This window comes from Cimex lectularius, unplaced genomic scaffold (assembly GCF_000648675.2).
Source record: "Cimex lectularius strain Harlan isolate CLEC.00 unplaced genomic scaffold, Clec_2.1 scaffold10, whole genome shotgun sequence".
NCBI lineage: Eukaryota > Metazoa > Arthropoda > Insecta > Hemiptera > Cimicidae > Cimex > Cimex lectularius.
The window spans coordinates 193,288-213,327 of record NW_019392665.1 but is presented as its reverse complement, the minus strand read 5'-3'; the positions used below and the strand labels follow the sequence as shown (position 1 = coordinate 213,327).

Below are 20,040 nucleotides of genomic sequence, written 5' to 3'. Positions count from 1 at the left end.
TACTTCTTATTACCTAAGTAGAAACCTAAAAATATTGAAATAAATGAAAATATAGGAATAAAAATGTAAATATTTGTTTAAATTTTTTTATTAATGTACATGGAGATGATCAAGCAATATTGTTATATTGAATTTTGTGATTATCTCTCTTTCTTACTTTCTCTCTCTCTCACATTTTCTTTCTCTTAAACTTAGAAACAATAGGCACTATTTTGGGCGAGCCGTCGTACACGTTTGCAAAAAGGACAAGTTTTTGTTTTTTTACAGACAGTCCTTGGTTGTGTGTGTTCTTCCTTAGGCACTGGATTTTAGGCTGAAAGTGGTGGCGGAGGCATTGGGGCATCTTCTTCAAAAAGAATGGTCATCCTGTCGTACTCCATGTAGGAACGGGTTTTCTTCTGTTGAGCCGAGTACTGTGAAAAAATATGTATTTTTATTTTTTTTTAAACTTTTTTATTTTTATTTTTATTTTTTATTTTTATTTTTTTTTTAATTACCGATGTCGGTTTAGCTTCGTCATTGCTCAGTTCGCTTGAACTGCTCAGCTCCTCGAGTGTAAGCTGTTTGGAAAGTCCCTCGAGTTCTAAATCTATGTACATCTGGTTCAGCTGATCATTGACTAAATTAGGCTGAAAACAAAAATCGATTAATTAAATAATATACATTTTTCATAAATAATTAATTAATTACCTGGTGGATCCTTTCAAGCAATAGAAGGTCCTCTTTTAGGACTTCATCGAGTTCCCTTTCCTCGAGTTGGTACCTGAGAATCAATTCAGGAGTGACGTTGATGTCTTCGACCCAGGGGGCGACTTTCCTTATTGGCCTCGGTTTGCTACTGGTTGGCCAGGAAACTTCCTACATTTACAAAAAAAATTAGTCTAACCCTTAATCCTTATATATTAATTATTACTTTTTTCCCAACACTCACCTCGGTTTTGTCATTCTCCGATGAACTCTTGAGACTGCTGTCTGATTTGTCTGTCTTCAGGAAAGAATAGAAACTCGAATGGTAGCTGCTATCATCGCAAGGCACGCTGTAGTAAAATTCAAATGATCAAAATCAAGTTTCAAACAATTTTATTTAATTTATTTTCGTGTTTCTCAAATCACCTAGTTTCTGTGGAATCGGCTTCCGGGTCGGTCTTCTGATCTGACCTCGCATTCACCTGTATCCTCTCATTCAATAAACCAGTTTTATCCTGTTGGGCAACAACCTTGGTTATTTTGTTTAATAATTTATTTATATTAAAAAAGGCTAGGATAGGTTAAGGTGGCGGTTATTGGATAAATTAAGGATTATTGGATTAATAATAAGTTATGGGGTGCTTTTGAAAGGTTAATGTTAGTTGTTGATTGTCATGGAAGGTTGTGGGGTCGTATAGGAAGAATAAGAAAATTTTATGGATTGTGATGGAGGGTTATGGGGTGGTATTAGAAGGTTAAGGAAATTTTATTGATTGTGAAGAAGGCTTATGAGGGGGTATTAGAAGGTTAAGTTAATTTTATGGATGGGGATGAAGGGTTTTGAGGTGGTATTAGAAGGTTAAGGAAATTTATGAATTTGTGATGAAAGGTTATAGGGTGGTACTTGAAGTTTAAGAAAATATTATGGATTGTGATGAAAGGTTATGGGGTGGTATTAAAAGGTTAAGGAAATTTTATGGATTGCAAAGAATGGTTATGGGGTGGTATTGGAAGGTTAAGGAAATTTTATGGATTGTGAAGAAGTGTTATGGGGTGGTATTAGAAGGTTAAGGAAATTTGAATTTGTGGTGAATCGTTATGGGATGGTATTAGAAGGTTAAGGAATTTTTATGGATTGCAAAGAATGGTTATGGGGTGGTATTAGAAGGTTAAGGAAATTTGAATTTGTGGTGAATCATTATGGGATGGTATTAGAAGGTTAAGGAAATTTTATGGATTGCAAAGAATGGTTATGGGGTGGTATTGGAAGGTTATGGGTTATGAAAAGTTATAAGGTGATTTTAGAAGGTTAGGAAAATTTATGGATTGTTATGAATGGTTATGGGTTTTACCTGATGCGTTGCAGCCATCTGGCTGTGCTGGCTGCCATGTTCGACTTTGTTTGATGTCCCCTGAGCCGCCGTTCTTGTCTAAACATCAATTAATTTTTTATAAAACTATAATAAAATATCTTTTATCTTTTTTTAATAAATAAAACAACATACTTGCTGTAGAAGGGTGGTCCGTTCGCCATTTGCCCCTGGGTAAACAGGAGAAGGGTAGACGGTCAAAGGTGAGTACATCATCGGCGGCGTGCCAAACATTATAGGGTGGTACAGCATACTCGGGACGTATTGGACTGGAGATTTTCCCCAAAAGAAAAATAAAAGAATGATGTTTTAGAAATTTTTATTATTCTCATTATTTTACTATTATTATTTTTTTTAAACTTACGTTGTTGTGTCAAGTAGGCCGGGTGTTGGTGGTACGGCGACGCTCCTTCGGGCCTGGGGTTCGTAACGTAATACATGGGCATTAAAGCACTCGCAAATCCTGAGTAATCTCTAAAAAGTTAAGTTTTTCTCTTGATTTGTTTCCATTTGCCTTTACAATTGTGGTCTGAGGATTTTTGAACTTTTTTTTCTTAACCCCTTACCCACCCACTATTAGACTCGCATCGATCCTACACCAACCCGGTTCTATGGTTTTACTCTGCATTTAATCCTTGATGAAACTATCTTTTTTTTTCCATGTCTATTGGTTATTATTCATGAATATTTCTTATTCTCCTACATATAAATATAATGTAATTATCTAAACTATAATAATAACAATCTTATAGCTAACTTCTTTTCATAATGAAATTTGCTTTAACCCTAATGAATTTGGTTTTATTTTCAATTTTTCCTTAATTTCACGGAATTAACTGAGTTCATCAATTAAATGATAATTTAAATAAATATTTCACCTTTAACCCTACTATTCTCTTCTATGATTTATTTGTTTAATTTATTACTCTACACTGCTAAGTCTTTTCAAAATTTATTCTACCATCACTACAATTTATTCTTCATCACTACAATTATTTTTATTATTGAAATACCCCTGTTATATCAAGTAAATTTTAGAATGTATTTGTCTGAAATGTGAATGAATTTCCCTTCGCCTGCTGTGATCTTGAATATCTTCTACAACATAAAGTATTAAAAAAAAATATTTCTCACGCTGAACTTTTTGGTTGTGCACACGAATTTCTTTTACACCGTTCCGCCCTGAATCTGTCACGAATTTATCACTCTCTGTTCTTTCGATTCGGCCTTCGATTTAATCCAAAAATGTTCTTCCCGAATGTGCAAAGTTACAATTGAATTTTTGATCGGTATTTGCCTCAACTTGAGTTAATCGACACAAAATATAATGTGTAACTTTGAGGTTCAATATAACTGTTAATTTCTTTTTTCTTTTTAATCTGTGTCTCTTACCCTGTTACATTTTTTTAGCATGAACTCTTCTTACCATATCATAAGCATAAACTATAAAATTTATAATTTTATTACGATAAAAAAAGGTCTAACTTAAAAATTATTTATTTTTTAAACAATAGATTCAATTTAAAATGAAAGAAAAAATATAAAAGGTGATTCAAGTTTTTATATGATAATGATTACATTGTCAGATTATCATTACTGGATCGATAAGGAAAGGCTATGCATTTTGATGAAAGATTGATTAAAAGTTATGAAATGTTAGGAAGTTCATGGCGTGGTTAAGGAAAACTTATTGATTGCGATGAAAGGTTAAGAAAATGTTATGGGCTGTTATGAAAGTTTATAGTGTGGTATTAGGCGGTATTGAGAGGTTAAGTAAAGTTATGTATCATGATGAAAGGTTATGGGGTGGTATTGGATGGTTATTGGTTGTGTTGAAAGGTTATTAGGCGGTATTGAGAGGTTAAGTAAAGTTATGGATCGTGATGAAAGGTTATGGGGTGGTATTGGATGGTTATTGGTTGTATTGAAAGGTTATTAGGCGGAATTGAGAGGTTAAATAAAGTTATGGATCATGATAAAAGGTTATAGGGTGGTATTGGAAGGTTTAAATTAAAAATGTTTGTGGTGTTTATGAATAGTATGTAATTCTTTTTCTGTTTTAGATTTTCTCAGTTGTTCAGCAGACACACGGAGTTTTAGAAAGTTTTAGTGAATGAAAACAACCAGGCCCCTGTAAATTCAGTGCAGAAAAGTTGAAACTGTGGTTGAGGAAGTAAAAACGTTTGGTGGTAAATTTTTTTTAAAATCATTACTAAGCATAAATTTGTAGACCATAGACCAGGATGATCGAGGATGATACCAATATATGTAGGGGAAAAATCAGCTTAATACTATTTCAAGTTTTTATGTGACTCTAATTTTAAGACTATGACTTGTTTTCAAAAATTTGGCATAAATAATCATTCTATTGGGTTGTCCGGAAAATAATGCAGGATTTTGGTATTAAACAAAAAAAAAGAAACTAGTTACTTTAAAGCAATGTTCTTTAATCAAAANATACAAATGAGTAATCCTGTAAACGTAAACAGAATATTTTATATAGATTTTTTTTAATGAAAACTTAAAATCCTGCATTATTTTCCGGACAACCCGATAGTTTAGTAATACTTAAAAAAAAGTCTTACTGCCTTGAGGATTGTACTGGTGTGAGGGAGACACTGAAGGGTGGCCATAGAGACGGCTGGTTGGTCTCTTTTGGTTTGGACGGGTTGGACGGCTGCGGCAGAGCTGCAGTCTGCTCGCTTGAAGAAGCCTGAGTCTGACCGTTGTTCGTGTGGCTGGCTTTTATCGATTTGTAAGGCTCGCCATCCCACGAATGGCTTCCACTCCGTTTAAGGCCATGGTGGCCAGAAGAAGGACAGCAAAGCTGCTCTTCTGTATTGAAACACCCTTTCGACATATCCTAGAATTTTGATGAAAATTATTATTATTGTTATTTTATTATTTTAAAAATAAACAAACCTGAACTTTGTCTTTGAGGCGTTCTTTGACTTTGGAATCCCTGTCGCTTTTGTTCCGCATCTCCCTGTGCTTCTGCACCATCTGCTTCTCCATGTCTTCGTTGTGCCTGTCAAGAAGACAACTAGGTCTTTTTTAAAACGAATTGCATTTCTTTATGGTTTTTTTTTGTTCTTTTCATCCTGGCAGACTTACCGTATAAGAAGCTGTTCCGTCAAAGTCGGCGGTTTGCAGCTCTGCAGCGTGTTGTTCGACGTGTTCGTCGTCGTTTCGCCTGAATTTCCATGGCTTTCCGTGCTCTGCCAAGGACTGGTGCCTGAACCGCCACTGAATTAAAAATCAATTTGAATAATTAAATAAAATGTTGTTTTAAAATAATCAGAGAGCTTCTGTTTTTTATTTAATTTAATTTATTTAATTAATTTATTTTTTAACCGACCTCTTGGACATTGTGCTCAAATTAATGACCGGTGAAATTTTCCCCCCTTCACCAATGGCACTACCATTTTTTGGATCAGCGGACTCCTCAGAGAGTGTCGTCTTTGGCTTACTCTCGAAAAACCTTTAAAAATAGAACAAAATATTCATTTCAAACATAATTGAATTTTCAAATTTTATATTTTCTCCCTTTACCTTTGAATATTTTCATTGTAATTCAGCTGGTTGTAACTGGGTGGCGTTTCTGAAGATGATTTGCTGTCATAGTAGTCATGATGGGGCGATATTTCACCGAGCATGACCGAGTCACGTTCCTAAAAGTTAAATATTAAATTAAAAGAGTAAAATGATTTAAAAAAAGTGATTTTTTCTTAATTACGGAAAAGCTCTGCTCTTCAATAGGTACATCGACTTTAAGATCTGGAGGCTTTGTAATCTCGTCCATAAGGTTTTCCATGAATGCGGCTAAGTCTTTACACCTTTTCGACACCTGCTGTTTCGCCGTTTCCGATGTCCTGACGACCGTCTCATTCAAGAGGCATTTGATCTCCTCCTGGACAATTTTCGTCTCTTTGAGCACCTCAGCCGATATCTGAAGTGGTTCAGGGATGCTGACTGGCGTCACTACATCAGGATTTCTCGGCCCCTGGATTTAAAAAAAAATTAATTGTAAAACAATTAAATGAGAAATCTCTTTTTTTTATGTACCCTCAAAACTGAATGCTGGCCAATGATAAACTCCAGCTTTCTAGACCAGGGATTGATAAACGATGACAGTTCGGTTTCGACTAAAGCATAATCTCCATTCTGACATCTAAACCTATAAGGTTTCGATCGAAAAGGATGCCCTTGTTCCTTCATCACTGGAGAAAAAACATACAAAATTATATTTTAACTTGAATTGTAATAAATAATAGTAAAAAAAAATTGTGGGAATAGGTAATGGGGAGGTATTGTAAGGTTAAGGAAAGTTATGAGTTGTTATGGAACGGTATAGGGTAGTATCAGAAAGTTAAGAAAAATTTATAGTTTTTTGGTTAATGGTTTTGGTGTGGTATCAGAAAATTTTAGGTTTTTTAAATGAAAGGTTATGGGGTGGTATTGGTACATTAAGAAAAGTTATGGATTTCTAATGAAAAGTTATGGGGTGGAATCATACAATTTTATGGGGTTTTTTTATGAAAAGGTATTGGTAGGTTAAGAAAAGTTATGGATTTATGATGAAAGGTTATGGGGTGGTATTGTAAAGTCAAGAAAAATTTATGGTTTTTGATGAGTTATGGGGTGGTATTGAACAGTGCCAGGCAGCACTAAAGGTAATTACCTTGGCCCCTGGATTTAAAAAAAATTAATTGTAAAACATTTAGTTTTAGGTGGTAAATTTCCAGAGCTGTTTTGGATTGCAACAAGGCCTGTCAGACAGTGTGGACAACAAGAAAATTAACCTTGTTTGTATATGAGGGCATACTGGGCAAAGGGACAATGAGGAAACTGATAAAATTGCCTTGAGATCACCATTTGACCCTTTTGTGGTATACCAAAATACCAAAAACATGGATCCATCAGACAATGGGAACCGGAGGACAGAGGAAAAGTGTTGACCAAAGGTACGACCAAACTACTAAATCTAGGACATGTCAGAACTAGAATAATAGTTGGATTGCTGACTTCAGAGGAATATATACTCAGAGTGGTAGATATTGCCTGGAAGAAGGGACAGCAGTCAACATGTGTTGGTGAGAATGCTTATGTTGGCGAAGATTCCTTGGAGAGGAAAAGCCCCGGTCTGAAGGATACACACGGGAGTCCTTGGAAAAAAAAAAGCTTTGGGACTTTGTAAAAAGACTGAAGTTTAGCGAACTTTTTTTTGTGTACATGTATTGTAATGTATCACTGGTGTGTTGTACGAGATTATAAATAAATAGCTACCTGCTTCGTAGACTTCTTTAATGAAATGCAGATCTTCGGGGTGGTAAAAATCAAGTATGGACCTGCCCAACAGATCCTGAGGCAAATAACCGAAATAAGGCAATACCTCAGGGTCGAGGTGGTTCAACTGGCAGCTGGCCGAATGCCTCGTCATGAACTTGGGCGAAACGTTTGTCTCGACGGGATCTGCGAGAAAGAATGGAGTGGATGAGTCTCGTCCGACCGTCGGGGAAAATGCTTGCCACCTACATTTATAAGCGGACCTGACCGGTGTGGCGGTTATAATGAGGTATTCCTTAGCGACGGTTTCACCTTTTGCAGTGAGCTCTTGAAACGTGAGCGACAGTTGGCATGGGAGATACGGGACGCTTTTCTCGCTGACGTTGAACCCGGTGGATTTGAGCCCTCTGTACATGCGGAGGCAGCAGAAAAAGACGTTTTTCTGGTTCGTGTTGCTTCCTGCATCAAATACTATGTTAATTTTTTTTTTAGATATAACTTTGTAATTTTTAACTAACCTGGCCTGAGATTGGCGATTGCTGTCGTTATGTGGCCAGCGAACGTAGCCCTGTGCTTTGGCTGGACAAAGTCAATCAACGACCTGCCCAACCACATCTCCTTCGGGTAGTCGAGCACTGTCGCCAATCCAGACGTAAAGACAACTACCCCATCTGACATCGATACTACTATTTTGAGCTCATCTTCCTGTAACCCAACCGGAAGGCGAACGGAATTCTGTTTATAATGTAAGGCCGGGGACGGTCAAGTCCCCTAGTCAGAAAGCAATCAATAAAACAAAAAATTCAGTACTATTTTTTTTTTCTTTACAAATATACTGAGGCAATTTCAGTTGTCAAATCTCATAGCTACTCTAAAAACTCTAAAAATTATAAAGTAAAACACACTTTTCCATTGGGTTAATGGTTTTAAATCTGACCAAACATAAATTTTTACTTTGAAAAATTGCTTTTTCAATTGGGCATGTCTTTTCTCATATATTTTAGTTCAAATAAATCATTTTTTCCTTGACTTCAGTTTCAGAGTTTCACCCATGACCTGTTTCATGACCTGAACTGAAAAGGTTAGTTTTAATTACTTAGTAGTAGTTTAGCAGGTTAGTTTTTTTATTTTTATTCATTTTTAATCTTCTTTGTTAGAAAGTGGTGTCGATCAAATAATTTAGTAAAATTTTAATAATAATAAAAATAAATTTATTTATTTTTCTTTGTCTTTTACCCAAGACTACTGTTTTCATGACCTGAACTAAAAAAAGGTTAGTTTTAATTAGTTAATAGTAGTTTAGTAGGTTAGATAATTTTTAAAAATTTATTTTTAACCTTCTTTTTTTAGGAAGTGGGGTCAATCATACAATCTAGTAATAATTTAATAATGAATAAAATTAATTAATTAATTTTTCTTCGAGTTTTATCCAAGACTACCGTTTTCATAATGTGAACTGAAAAAAGGTTAGCGTAATTTCAATTTTACTTTATTTTTATTTATTCATATTTTTTAGGATGTCAATTAAACAATGTAGTAACATTTAATAATAAATAAAATTAATTAATTAATTTTTCTTTGAATTTTATCCAAGACTACTGTTTTCATAACCTGTACTGGAAAAAAAGGTTAGTGTAATTTTGATTTTACTTTATTTTTATTTATTTATATTTTTTAGTATGTCAATCAAACAACCTAGTAATAATTTATAATAAGAAATAAAATAAATTAATTTAATGAAAAAACGCCACTTGATTTTATTTTGGTATTTTTTTTTTTACTAATTTAAACAATTAAAAGTTTTAAGTTCATTTAACCTAAAATATCAAGGAAAAAGTAATGCCTCATTTTTTATTTACACTGGCCATTTCTTAATTTAATTTAAGAATTAAAATTAGTGCAATTATTCAATTGTTTATTATTCTAAAATAAAACAGTGGGAGGTATTTTTATTTCACCTGGCCATCGGAAACAAACCAAAAAGAATTCATTACTGTCGAATAACTATGAATCTGGATGATATCCTTTCCAGAAAAATAAGAAACTAAATTAATAACAAATAAAATAAAAATAAAAAAAATCAAACATTAATTTTGTTCTTTTTTGGTTTACGTTACCTAAAAAGTGGGCATTTGAAGGTAATTCTTCTCCTACAAGAAAATTCCATCAGAAAATTGTTTAGTATAGATTATAAACAAACGAAAAAAAGAGAAAAATGAACATTTTTTGTCTTTTCCTTTTAAGAAAATTCTCATTATTAAAAAAAAATTATTATTTTTTGCTTTGAATTTTAAGGGAAAATATAAATTTTAGTCATTTATTTTTATCGTACCTCGAGGGATTCTTGTTTTATTCCTGATGCTAGCTGGTCCAGATTAATGTCGATGATAGGCAAATTTGGTGTTTCCCCCGGTGACCCTGCGCTCTCATCTGGACAAACAGATCTAGAGTGAAATTGTCCTGGATGGACGGTGAGAATTTTTGTCTTTTTTTTTTTTTCGATGTGTCAGTCAGAAATTGTGTCGAGGGATCGGAAGGATACTTACGCCTCTTTTTTTTTTCAATTGTCATATTTACATCAATTCCACATACCTAGTATCTGGTGCTTCATCTTCTTCATCGACGACAACGTCTGGGACAATATGGCGATCTGCAAAACATCGTTGTCGATAGGTAGGACGGAAGTGTCCATCAACTGCGAACAAAGATAATTCTCCGTGTTCTTAATACCGGTGTACAGATCTTTTAAGGGGGAAAAAATCTTGTCTTCTCTTATTGAATCAAACTGAGATTTTTTTTTAAGGGGGAAAGACTATAAGGATTAAATAAAAATATGTACAATCGTGCCGAGAGTGGATTATGGAGTCTGACTCATTTTTGGCCAACCTGATGATCTTGGGTTCGAATCCTAGCATAACCCATGAATTTATAATTGAGTATAATATAAAAAAAACTTGTAAAATTGTTTGTCCCCTGGATACCCAATGAGTCTTTATTTTCTAAGTCCTCTATGGCTGGAAACTTAAATTTACTGGTCCAGCGGATCATGTTAGGGAATATGTCTGGTTTTTGGCCACCATGGCTATCCTGGGTTCAAATTCCAGCATAACCTGTGAATTTTTAATTGAGAATAATAAGAAAAAAATATTATTAATCCTAAGTTGGACTTACATGACTGGAAACTTTAATTTAGGGTACCAGTGTCATCACATTAGGGAATCTTACTTGTTTTTGGCCACCTTGGCTATCCTGGGTTCGAATCCCAGTGTAACCCTTGAATTTTTAATTAAGAATATTATGAAAAAAACATAGTTATGTCCGAAGTTGGACATTAAGCCCTCTTACATGACTAGAAACTTTAATTTAATGGACCAGTGTCATCATATTAGGGAATTTGACTTGTTTTTGGCCACCCTGGCTATCCTGGGTTCGAATCCTAGCGTAATCCATGAATTTTTAACAGAGGATAAGATGAAAAAAATATTGTTAAGTCCAAAGTTGAATGTTAAACCCTCTTACATAACTCTGAAAGTTAAATTTAATGGACCAGTGGTATAATAGTCAGGGAGCCTGTTTTGCATTTGCCGCTTTGGCAATCCTTGGTTCGAATCTCATCATACAGTATAAAAGTATTTATTTAACCAACAGGATTTTAATGGCCAATTTATATACATTTAGGCCGGTGGTGTTTTAAACTGGGAAATTTTATTGGGAAAATGCTAAATCAAGGGAGGAAAAATTAATAATACAGAGATTTCTCTTTCTCCTACGGAATTTGAACGTTGAATATAAAAATTTCAAAATTAGCCTTGGTTAAAATTTTAATATTCAACTTACATTTGTACATTTACATTACTATGTTGGGTTGAAATTTTAAATTCTACAGCACCATTTAATTTATAAAAGGGCAATTTACTATCATCCCAACACCCCCCAAAAATTTTTTTTTAAATAATTTTTTTCTTTGTCTACCTGATTGCCGTTCTTGTCGTCTTCATTCTGCTGTGGCGTGTTGTTGTTCGCCTCTTCGACGAGTAGCTGTTGTACGGATGACGCGCTGCTGTTGTTCTTGTTCTTTTTCTTCTTGTGTTCTTTTTCCTTCCTCTTCGCCTGGGCACCTCCATCATTACTGTTGCACGGACAAGTGGATTAATTTTTTTTTTTAAATATAATTTTTATTTTTATTTTCTTGAATGCTTACATGTTAAGAGGTGAAGTTCGCCCGCAATAGCCCGAGCTTCCGCTCGACGTGCTATGCCTCGATTTCGAGCTACCGGAGCTTTAAAAAAAAATTTTATTGCAAACAATTTAAAAAAAAAATTTATTTTTGTAAATTACCTTCTTTGAGATTGTGAATTGCTACAACTATTGCTATATCCGGAATCGGACACTTTTGTGTTATGTGTGGCTGTTTCTTCAACATCAGACCTGAATAAAATGCTAGTTTAATATAAAAAAAAGAAAATTGTTTATTTATAGTTTGCATTTTTAAAGGGGTGATTTTTTTTTGGATCTGTTCAGCCAGTATAAAAAGTTACTAAAAAAAGTGGTTGGTTTACAATGTCTTTGTATTTATAAATAGTCTTTTTGTTTATTGTTTATCCTCCATTTTTACTTCCAGCATTGTCCAAAAAAAAAAGCTTACATAAACATAAACAATTTCAGTCCCACCCCTAGGTCCGTCGTTACCCAATGCGGTTACGATTTCATCCCCTAAAAATTCCGGGTAAAAGGGCCCAACCCCTCTTTGTTGCATAATTTCAACCCTGCCAGGCCTCAAAGTCTTAAAACTGACCGGACCAGACGGTATTTTAGGTAATACCAAAGGAGTCTGCTAAATATAGTCGGGGCGAGCGAGACCACGCGGACCCAGGACAAGAGTATCCCACGGCACTTTAGAAAATGTAATAATACACCAGGAAGAAAAGGCAAGAATAGCGAACCCCGTTACTCCGCCTGCATAATTATTATTTATTTCATTTTTCTACGCGTTTTAAAGCTTGAGACATTATTTTATTATTACATTTTATACCTAAAACTTGGTAAGTTTATGTCCAACTGACAAGGAGTTACGAGGATGTTACCTAACAGTTCAGATTTTTTTTTAACATTGAACGTTACATAAAAATCTACCCTTTGCGAATTTTAAATATAAATATATATAGGCAAACACACACTAAAAAAAGGAAAAGGGAGAAATCGCTTAATTTTAAACGGAAAAAACCCAAACGAGGGTTGCGGAAAAAGAACGCTTCCTTATGGCCCGTTTTCCCGCTTTGACACCCTTCTTTCCTCGTTACGTGACAAATCGGAAAGATGAGAAAGTACGGGCGACAGACGTTGCGCTGGTGTGGCGAGGCACGTTCCACGGCCACGTGATGTACCCGGGGAAAAAACCGACAGTGGAAAGGATTCCATATCGACGAGACCCTATGAGCCTCTCATGGCTGAAAATTAATCTAAAACGAGCCACCTTTAATTTACTCCTTTTAGAGTATTGGTTCAGACTACTTCGGGTCAACCAGCACCTTTTAGGACAATCACTATTTCCGACAAATTCTGGGTGGTTCAAAGATCTCGGAAGCATTCGACAAAAATAAAAAATGAACTGAGAGCTTGATCAAACGGCTCATGAGGCCAGGTGAAACGACTTACTTAGACGCCAACCTGGCTTCGTACGCCTGGTGAAACGACTCAACTTAAGACGCCCACCTGGCTTCGTACGCCTGGTGAAACGACTCAACTTAAGACTCCAAATGGCTTTGTACACCTGGTCAAACGACTCAATCATGTCGCCGGGCCAAACGACTCACTTATGGCGCCTGGTGAAACGCTCACTCAAGACGCCAGGTCAAACGACTCACGGATGAAGCCTGGTGAAACGACTCACTAAAGGCGCCCACCTGGCACCGTACGCCTGGTCAAACGACACAATCATGATGCCTGGTCAAAGACTCACTTAAGACGACAACATGGCTTCGTACGTCTGGTAAAACCACTTATTTATGGCGCCTGGTCAAACGACTCACTCAAGACGCCAGATCCAACGACTCACGTATGAAGCCTGGTGAAACGAGTCACTCATGAAGCTAGTGAAACGACTCACTTAAGAAGTCAATCTGGCTTCGTACGCCTGGTGAAACGACTCACTTATAACGCCTGGTGAAATCATTCACTTAAAACGCCTGGCGACCAACCTGGCGTCAACCGCAGAGAACGTGTTAAAACAGTTAAGTTTAGCTCAAGGTGCAAGTGTATAAGCCCTGCAAAGAATGCAGAAACATCCAGACTCCAGTCACTAGTGCGGAATACAAAGAGTAGTTTAGTTCCCCAAAAGCAATCCGTTGTCACTATCACATACCGTAAGAAAATACTCACACGGCTATGGATGTAACGTACTTGACCTTAGAATCAACCGATCCAGTCGTGCTCTTTAGGTCAAGGACTGTTCAGTTTGGATCGAATTTATTTGATAAACTCCAAGAAAGCCGTTAACAATCAACAATAATCGATCCAACTCTTGTCTATTTAAAGAGGATTAGAAACAGAAAAGAATAAAAATAAAATACAAGTGTTAAAGTTGGGTATAAATAGCCGATCCGGATGAGGGATGGAAACCACGAGTGGCTCTGTTTTCGACAACGACAACCATTTTATCTCCCGGATTTTTATTTATCTCTTTTGTACTATTATTACTCACGTTTGACACGAGAATTATTTCTGGGATGACTTATGAACGGTTTTCATCCCGTCGGAAAAGTCAGGTTGAATACCAACATGCGGATGTTTTTTGCACTGGGAAAAATGTTTAAAAAACTTTCCAATAGGTTTTTCAATCTATAAGATTAGATAAATGCATAATCAACCAGGCACACAAAAATTATAGATGATACTTTTGATCACATTACGTGAAACACACAATAATAGGCAGCTTGGTTATACTCTAACCTAGTCACTAGTGGCATTCTTCACACTGAAGCGACAACTATTTGGATTATTAAAAATTCTTTCGAAAATACAGCAGTTTCAATGTTCTTAAGAATATACACCTTGACACTGCATCCGCTAAGAGACATCTACTCGGTTGCAACACCCAAGAAAAACTGACAAAATCATTCTCAATAATACTTTTTCTAATTCGTCTACAACAAAAATTGGGGTTGAATAGATTCAGACAAGAAAATGTGATAACTGCAGTGCATACAATGAAGGTGTTTTTAGGAGTTTTTCATCATACAGACAAACCCAGAACAACTACCGAACCCCTTTCAATGCTCTGGAGGCTAATGAATGCTAGCAGTACTGTCATGAATATCCCACTGCCCAGTAATGCCATGGATGAACCAAGCTGATCCGGATCGGTAGTAAACCACTCAATCCTAGCTGGACTCACGAATAATCTTGATCACTGTATGGTCTGGATGAAAAAGCAAATTTAATTGTTTCTGCCGTCCTTTCGACCTATTTTATCGGCCACCATCAGGGCAAAACAGACTTAAATATATCTACAAATTGGCATAATTAAGTTTTTAAGAGATGAAATTTTTTCTTCGAAGAACCACTCAATCCCAACATTCAGAATCCAGATCAGTCGTGACCGCTCAATCCTGCCAGCAATGTCATAAATGAATAGTACTGATCCGGATCGGTAGAGAACCACTCCATCCTAGTTTCACAGTCATGTATGAGCAGTGCTGATCCGGATCAATAGTGAACCTTTCAATCTCACCAGTGATATCGTTAATGAACAGTAATGATCCTGATCAGTAGTGATCCCTCAATCCTGCCAGTAATGTCATAAATGAACAGTACTGATCCGGATCAGTAGTGATCCCTCAATCCCACCAGTGTTGTCAAGAATGAACAGTAATGATCCAGATCAGTAATGATTGCTCAATCCTGCCAGTAATGTCATAAATGAATAGTACTGCTCCGGATCAGTAGTGATCCTTCAATCCCCCAGTGTTGTCAAGAATGAACAGTAATGATCCAGATCAGTAGTGATTGCTCAATTCTGTCAGTAATGTCATAAATGAATAGCACTAATCCGGATCAGTAAAAAACCACTCCATCCTAGTTGTGTAATCATGTATGGACAGTGTTGATCCGGATCAGTAGAAAACCACTCTATCCTAATTTTAGTGTCATGAATGAACTGTACTGATCCGGATCAGTCGTGGAAGCGTGGTGGCTCAATCCTGCTAGCCATGCCATAAATAAACGGTACTCATGCGGACCAATAGGACCACTGATATTACGAATAAGCAGTACTGATCCAATTAGTAGCGGATCGCTCCATCCACATAGGACTGCCTTGAACAATACTGAATCGGTAAACCCTAAATTATTCCTTTTTTCCCCCAACACATTCTTGTCGAATCAAGGTATAAGCCGGAAAGAAGAAAAAGCGTTTTCTTCGCCGATAAACCTGGCCCAGTTTGCAAATCGTGATTTTGTTTTAAAAGTTTAAAAGGTGGGTTAAACGATCGAGTAAATAAAAGCCTGGACCCACTTGACGATGTTTATCCGTAGTTGTTTGTTTTTTGTATTTTTATATAACTAATTGCGACGAGATCACATATTTCTCGGCATGCGTCGCCGACACGTGCTCGGCCCCTCAGCATTGCCGTTATGCAACGATCAAAACCGAGGAGGTCTAGTGTAATTGTTTATTTTATAAACCACCTCCTCCTCGTCAAAACGGTTTGTCGCGAAATGAGAAATTAAATGTATAAACAGTAATAATAATAATTGTTACTATTGTTACCTGATGAGTCAGGTGTCCTAAAGAACTTGGCTAAAAACAACACGCTGGCATGGCAATAAATGAGTCATTTAGACCAATAAGCACACGAGGAAAACAAATGTTTTTTAAAAATTGTGAAAATGTGGGTGCATCAGGGTGACACGATAACACCACTCTTGTTTGTATCGCTCTCGTTAAAAAAAATGTATAAACTATGTAGAGTTATTTTATTTTATTGTAAATATGCGTTAGATGTTGGTGGTCACTAATTCTTGCTTGATCGATAAATAAATCGTTAATTTATTCATTCATCTTCTCACTCACACACACTCTCTCTCTCTATCTCTCACTCACTCGTTCACACTCTCCCCTCTGCCACTCACTCACTCACTCGTTCACACTCTCCCACTCACTCACTAGTTCACTCTCCCTCTCTTTCCCACTCACTTGTTCACTAACTCACTCTAACTCGCTCCCCCTCTCTGTCACCTCACTCAATCACTCTCTCTCTCTCTCTCTCTCTCTCTCTCTCTCTCACTCGCCCGCTCACTAACTCACTCTTTTCCCACTCACTTGCTCACTAACTCATTCTCACTCGCCCCCTCTCTCACTCGCTCACCCTCACTCTACCGGATCTCACTCTCTCGCTCTCTCCCGACTCTCACTCACTTACTCTCACTCGCTCCTCCTCTCTTTTCCCTCTCTATCTCACTCAGTCACTCTCTCTCACTCCCCTTTCTCTCATCTCTCTCTCACACTTCTTTCTGCCTCTCTCATCTTTTCTTTCTTTCTCCTCTCTCACTCACTCAGTCCATCTCTCTCTTTCCAATCTTTTTCTTTCTCTCTCTCCCCCTTGCTCTCATCTCTCTCTTCTTTCTGTCCGTTTCTCTCCCTCTTCTATCTCCCTCCCTCCCTCTCTCTCTCTCTCTCTCTCTCTAATATTTTTCTTTCTTTCATCTCTCTCTTCTTTCTGTCCCTTTCTCTCATATTTTCTTTCTTTTCCTCTTCCATCTCCCTCTCTCTTTCTCTCTCTCCACTCTCTCACACTAACTCACTCTTCATTCTGTCTGTCTGTCTCTCTCTCTCTCTAATATTTTTCTTTCTCTCATCTCTCTCTTCTTTCTGTCCCTTTCTCTCATATTTTCTTTCTTTCCCTCTTCCATCTCTCTCTCTCTCTCTCTCTCTCTCTCTCTCTCTCTCTCTCTCTCTCCCTCTCTCTTTCTCTCTCTCCACTCTCTCACACTAACTCACTCTTCACTCTCTCTCTCTCTCTCTCTCTCTCTCTAATATTTTTCTTTCTCTCATCTCTCTCTTCTTTCTGTCCCTTTCTCTCATATTTTCTTTCTTTCCCTCTTCCATCTCCCTCTTCCATCTCCCTCTCTCTCTCTCTCTCTCTCTCTCTCTCTCTCTAATATTTTTCTTTCTCTCCCTCCCCTTTCTCTCATCTCTCTTTTCTTTCCCTCATATTTCTTTCTCTTTTCCATCTCTCTCTCCCCCATCTCTCATCACTCTCTTTTCCATCTCTCTCCTATTTTGTCTCTTCCATCTCTTTCTCTCTCCACTTCTCTCTCGCACACTCGCAAATGCAGATTTTTCTCTTGTTCTACTCCTCTTTGGAAGTCTCACCTTCTCTCCCCAACTTTATTTCTTCGCTCTTTCATTCTCATTTTCCCTCTTTCCACGGCACTGCCATTTGAACAACGTTCTCTTGTCACTACCACCATCACTCAATCGCAGGGGGGACACTCGCACCTTTCACTCAACATTTCTTCCCTTTTCCTTATACCTCTTGACTGTCTGCCATTACCTCTCGCCTCCTCGAAAAAAAATCTAAAGCCTGTTTTCATAACATTTTCGAATAATAATAATTTAAAAAATTTATTATAACCTTGGTTTTTTCCCTTCAGATTAGTTCTTTTAATGATGTGAATTTTGTTCATTTATCGCGATTTAAAACAATTGTTTACCCTTTTCTTATTTTGATTCTTGGATTTAATCTGTGATCAAATTGATTAATTAATTATGATTAGTGTGATATATGGGGGGTGTTTTGGATGGAGGTATGTTGTTGGGGGTTGAGTCGAAGCGTGACACAGCGGACCCACAGGGCACTGGAAGGAAACATAAAAAAAATAATTCGGCTCCCACCTTGTCCTGATCTGATCGACGTCCATGTCGCTGCTGTTGGGGCTGGCTCCTTGGTCCATGTCTTCCCCAGTTCTGGCCTTTTTCAGTTTTTCCTCGACTGGGGCCACAAAGGGAAGGAGAAAGGGAAGTGAAAGGGAAGGGGGAGAAAGGGGCAGGCGCTGCCGCCACGTGAAAAACCCCGTCGTTGCGTAATTTTGGGTTGCAGAGCACACGGCTAAAATTAGACGAGGGGGGGTTGTCGGCTTTGGGGTGGACGGACACCCCTTCGGTCGACAGCCGATCGATCTAAACTGAAATAGAATTTACTACGATTGTTTTTTTATTTTTATTGTTGCAATCTTCACAACAGCTACTGTTCTATACCTACAGAAAGGTACTATATCATAGGAAAGTCTAATGCTAAGGACTAGAGCTTGGTTGGTCAAAGACACGCGTTCGTGAGATTAAAGGTCAAGAAAGTTCCACTAAGTTTGGATAAACTATTATTATTCTTCCCCAAGCTCTGTAGCCTCGATTATTGTAATTTTGCTAGTTCTTTAGTTTACTTCAATTGTATAAATCCTTCTTTTCAGTAGAGGTCATTGATGATGGTATTACCCAAGCTCTGCAGACTGGATTATTCTCCTTTTCCTAGATCCTTAATTCAGTTCAATTGAGTCGATCCTTTTATTTAAGTGTAGTAGGTCATTGATGATGATGATGAATTGATAGGAAGCAGGGTTTGGTTATTCCCAAGCTCTGCAGCCTAGATTATTATACCTATCCTAGTTCTTTAGTTATCCTCAGTTGAAAGAATCATTTTATTTAAGAGTGTAATAGCTCATTGATGATGTTGATGAATTGATAGGAAGCAGGGTTTGGTTATCCCCAAGCTCTGCAGCCCAGATTATTATACTTATCCTAGTTCTTTAGTTAACCTCAGTTGAGTGGATCATTTTATTTAAGAGTGTACTAGCTCATTGATGATGATGATAATAATAAATTGATAGGAAGCAGGGTTTGGTTATCCCCCAGCTTTGCAGCCTAGATTATTGTTCTGTTTCTTGTTCTTTAGTTCAGTTCAACTGAGTGGATCATTTTATTTAAGGGTGTAGTAGGTCATTGATGATGATGATGATGATTTAATAGGAAGCATGGTTTGTTATTCCCCAAGCACTGTAGGTCTGGTTTCCTAGTTCTTTAGTTTACTTCAATTGCGTCCTTTCAGTAGTAGGTCATTGATGATGGTATTACCCAAGCACTGCAGCCTGGATTATTCTCCTTTTCCTAGATCCTTAATTCAGTTCAATTGAGTTGATCTTTTTATTTTAGTGTAGTAGGTCATTGATGATGATGTTGATGAATTGATAGGAAGCAGGGCTTGGTTATCCCCAAGCTCTGCAGCCTAGATTGTTATACTTATCCTAGTTCTTTAGTTAACCTCATTGAGTGGATCATTTTATTTAAGTGTACTAGGTCATTGATGATGATGAATTGATAGGAAGTTCGGTAATACCCCAGCTTTGCAGCCTAGATTATTGTTCTGTTTCGTTCTTTAGTTCAGTTTAATTGAGTAGATCATTTTATTTAAGGGTGTAGTATGTCATTGATGATGATTTAATAGGAAGCATGGTTTGTAGAAAGCACGGCTTGGTTATCCCCAAGCTCTGCAGCCTAGTTTGTTATACTTATCCTAGTTCTTTAGTTAACCTCAGTTGAGAGAATCGTTTTATTTAAGAGTGTAATAGCTCATTGTTGATGATGATGATAAATTGATTAGAAAGCCGGGGGGTTTGGTTATCCCCTAGCTATGCAGCCGAAATT

The 20,040-nt window shown here is 36.9% G+C and overlaps 1 protein-coding gene across 9 annotated transcripts; it reads right to left on the bottom strand.

The window, feature by feature from the left end:
- Positions 1-72: 72 nt before the first annotated feature.
- LOC106667354 (period circadian protein) lies at positions 73-18,482 on the bottom strand. Of its 9 annotated transcripts, none has more exons than XM_014395243.2 (24): positions 18,238-18,471; positions 11,682-11,771; positions 11,545-11,622; positions 11,316-11,472; positions 9,936-10,038; positions 9,676-9,773; positions 7,862-8,048; positions 7,593-7,814; positions 7,344-7,529; positions 6,123-6,277; positions 5,794-6,060; positions 5,610-5,728; positions 5,416-5,538; positions 5,172-5,303; positions 4,980-5,100; positions 4,643-4,920; positions 2,422-2,531; positions 2,193-2,326; positions 2,040-2,117; positions 1,114-1,202; positions 932-1,037; positions 691-858; positions 498-629; positions 73-413 (listed from the first exon to the last, which is right to left on the bottom strand). In XM_014395243.2, exons 1-24 carry the CDS (start codon positions 18,294-18,296, stop codon positions 309-311), a joined length of 3,297 nt encoding a protein of 1,098 aa, XP_014250729.1. In that variant the 5' UTR covers positions 18,297-18,471; the 3' UTR covers positions 73-308. The 9 variants fall into 9 exon arrangements, with proteins under 9 accessions (XP_014250729.1, XP_014250731.1, XP_014250730.1 ...); XM_014395245.2 differs by having other exon boundaries at positions 4,980-5,085; positions 18,238-18,469; XM_014395244.2 differs by having other exon boundaries at positions 7,593-7,802; positions 18,238-18,469.
- Between the last annotated feature and the right edge of the window lie 1,558 nt (positions 18,483-20,040).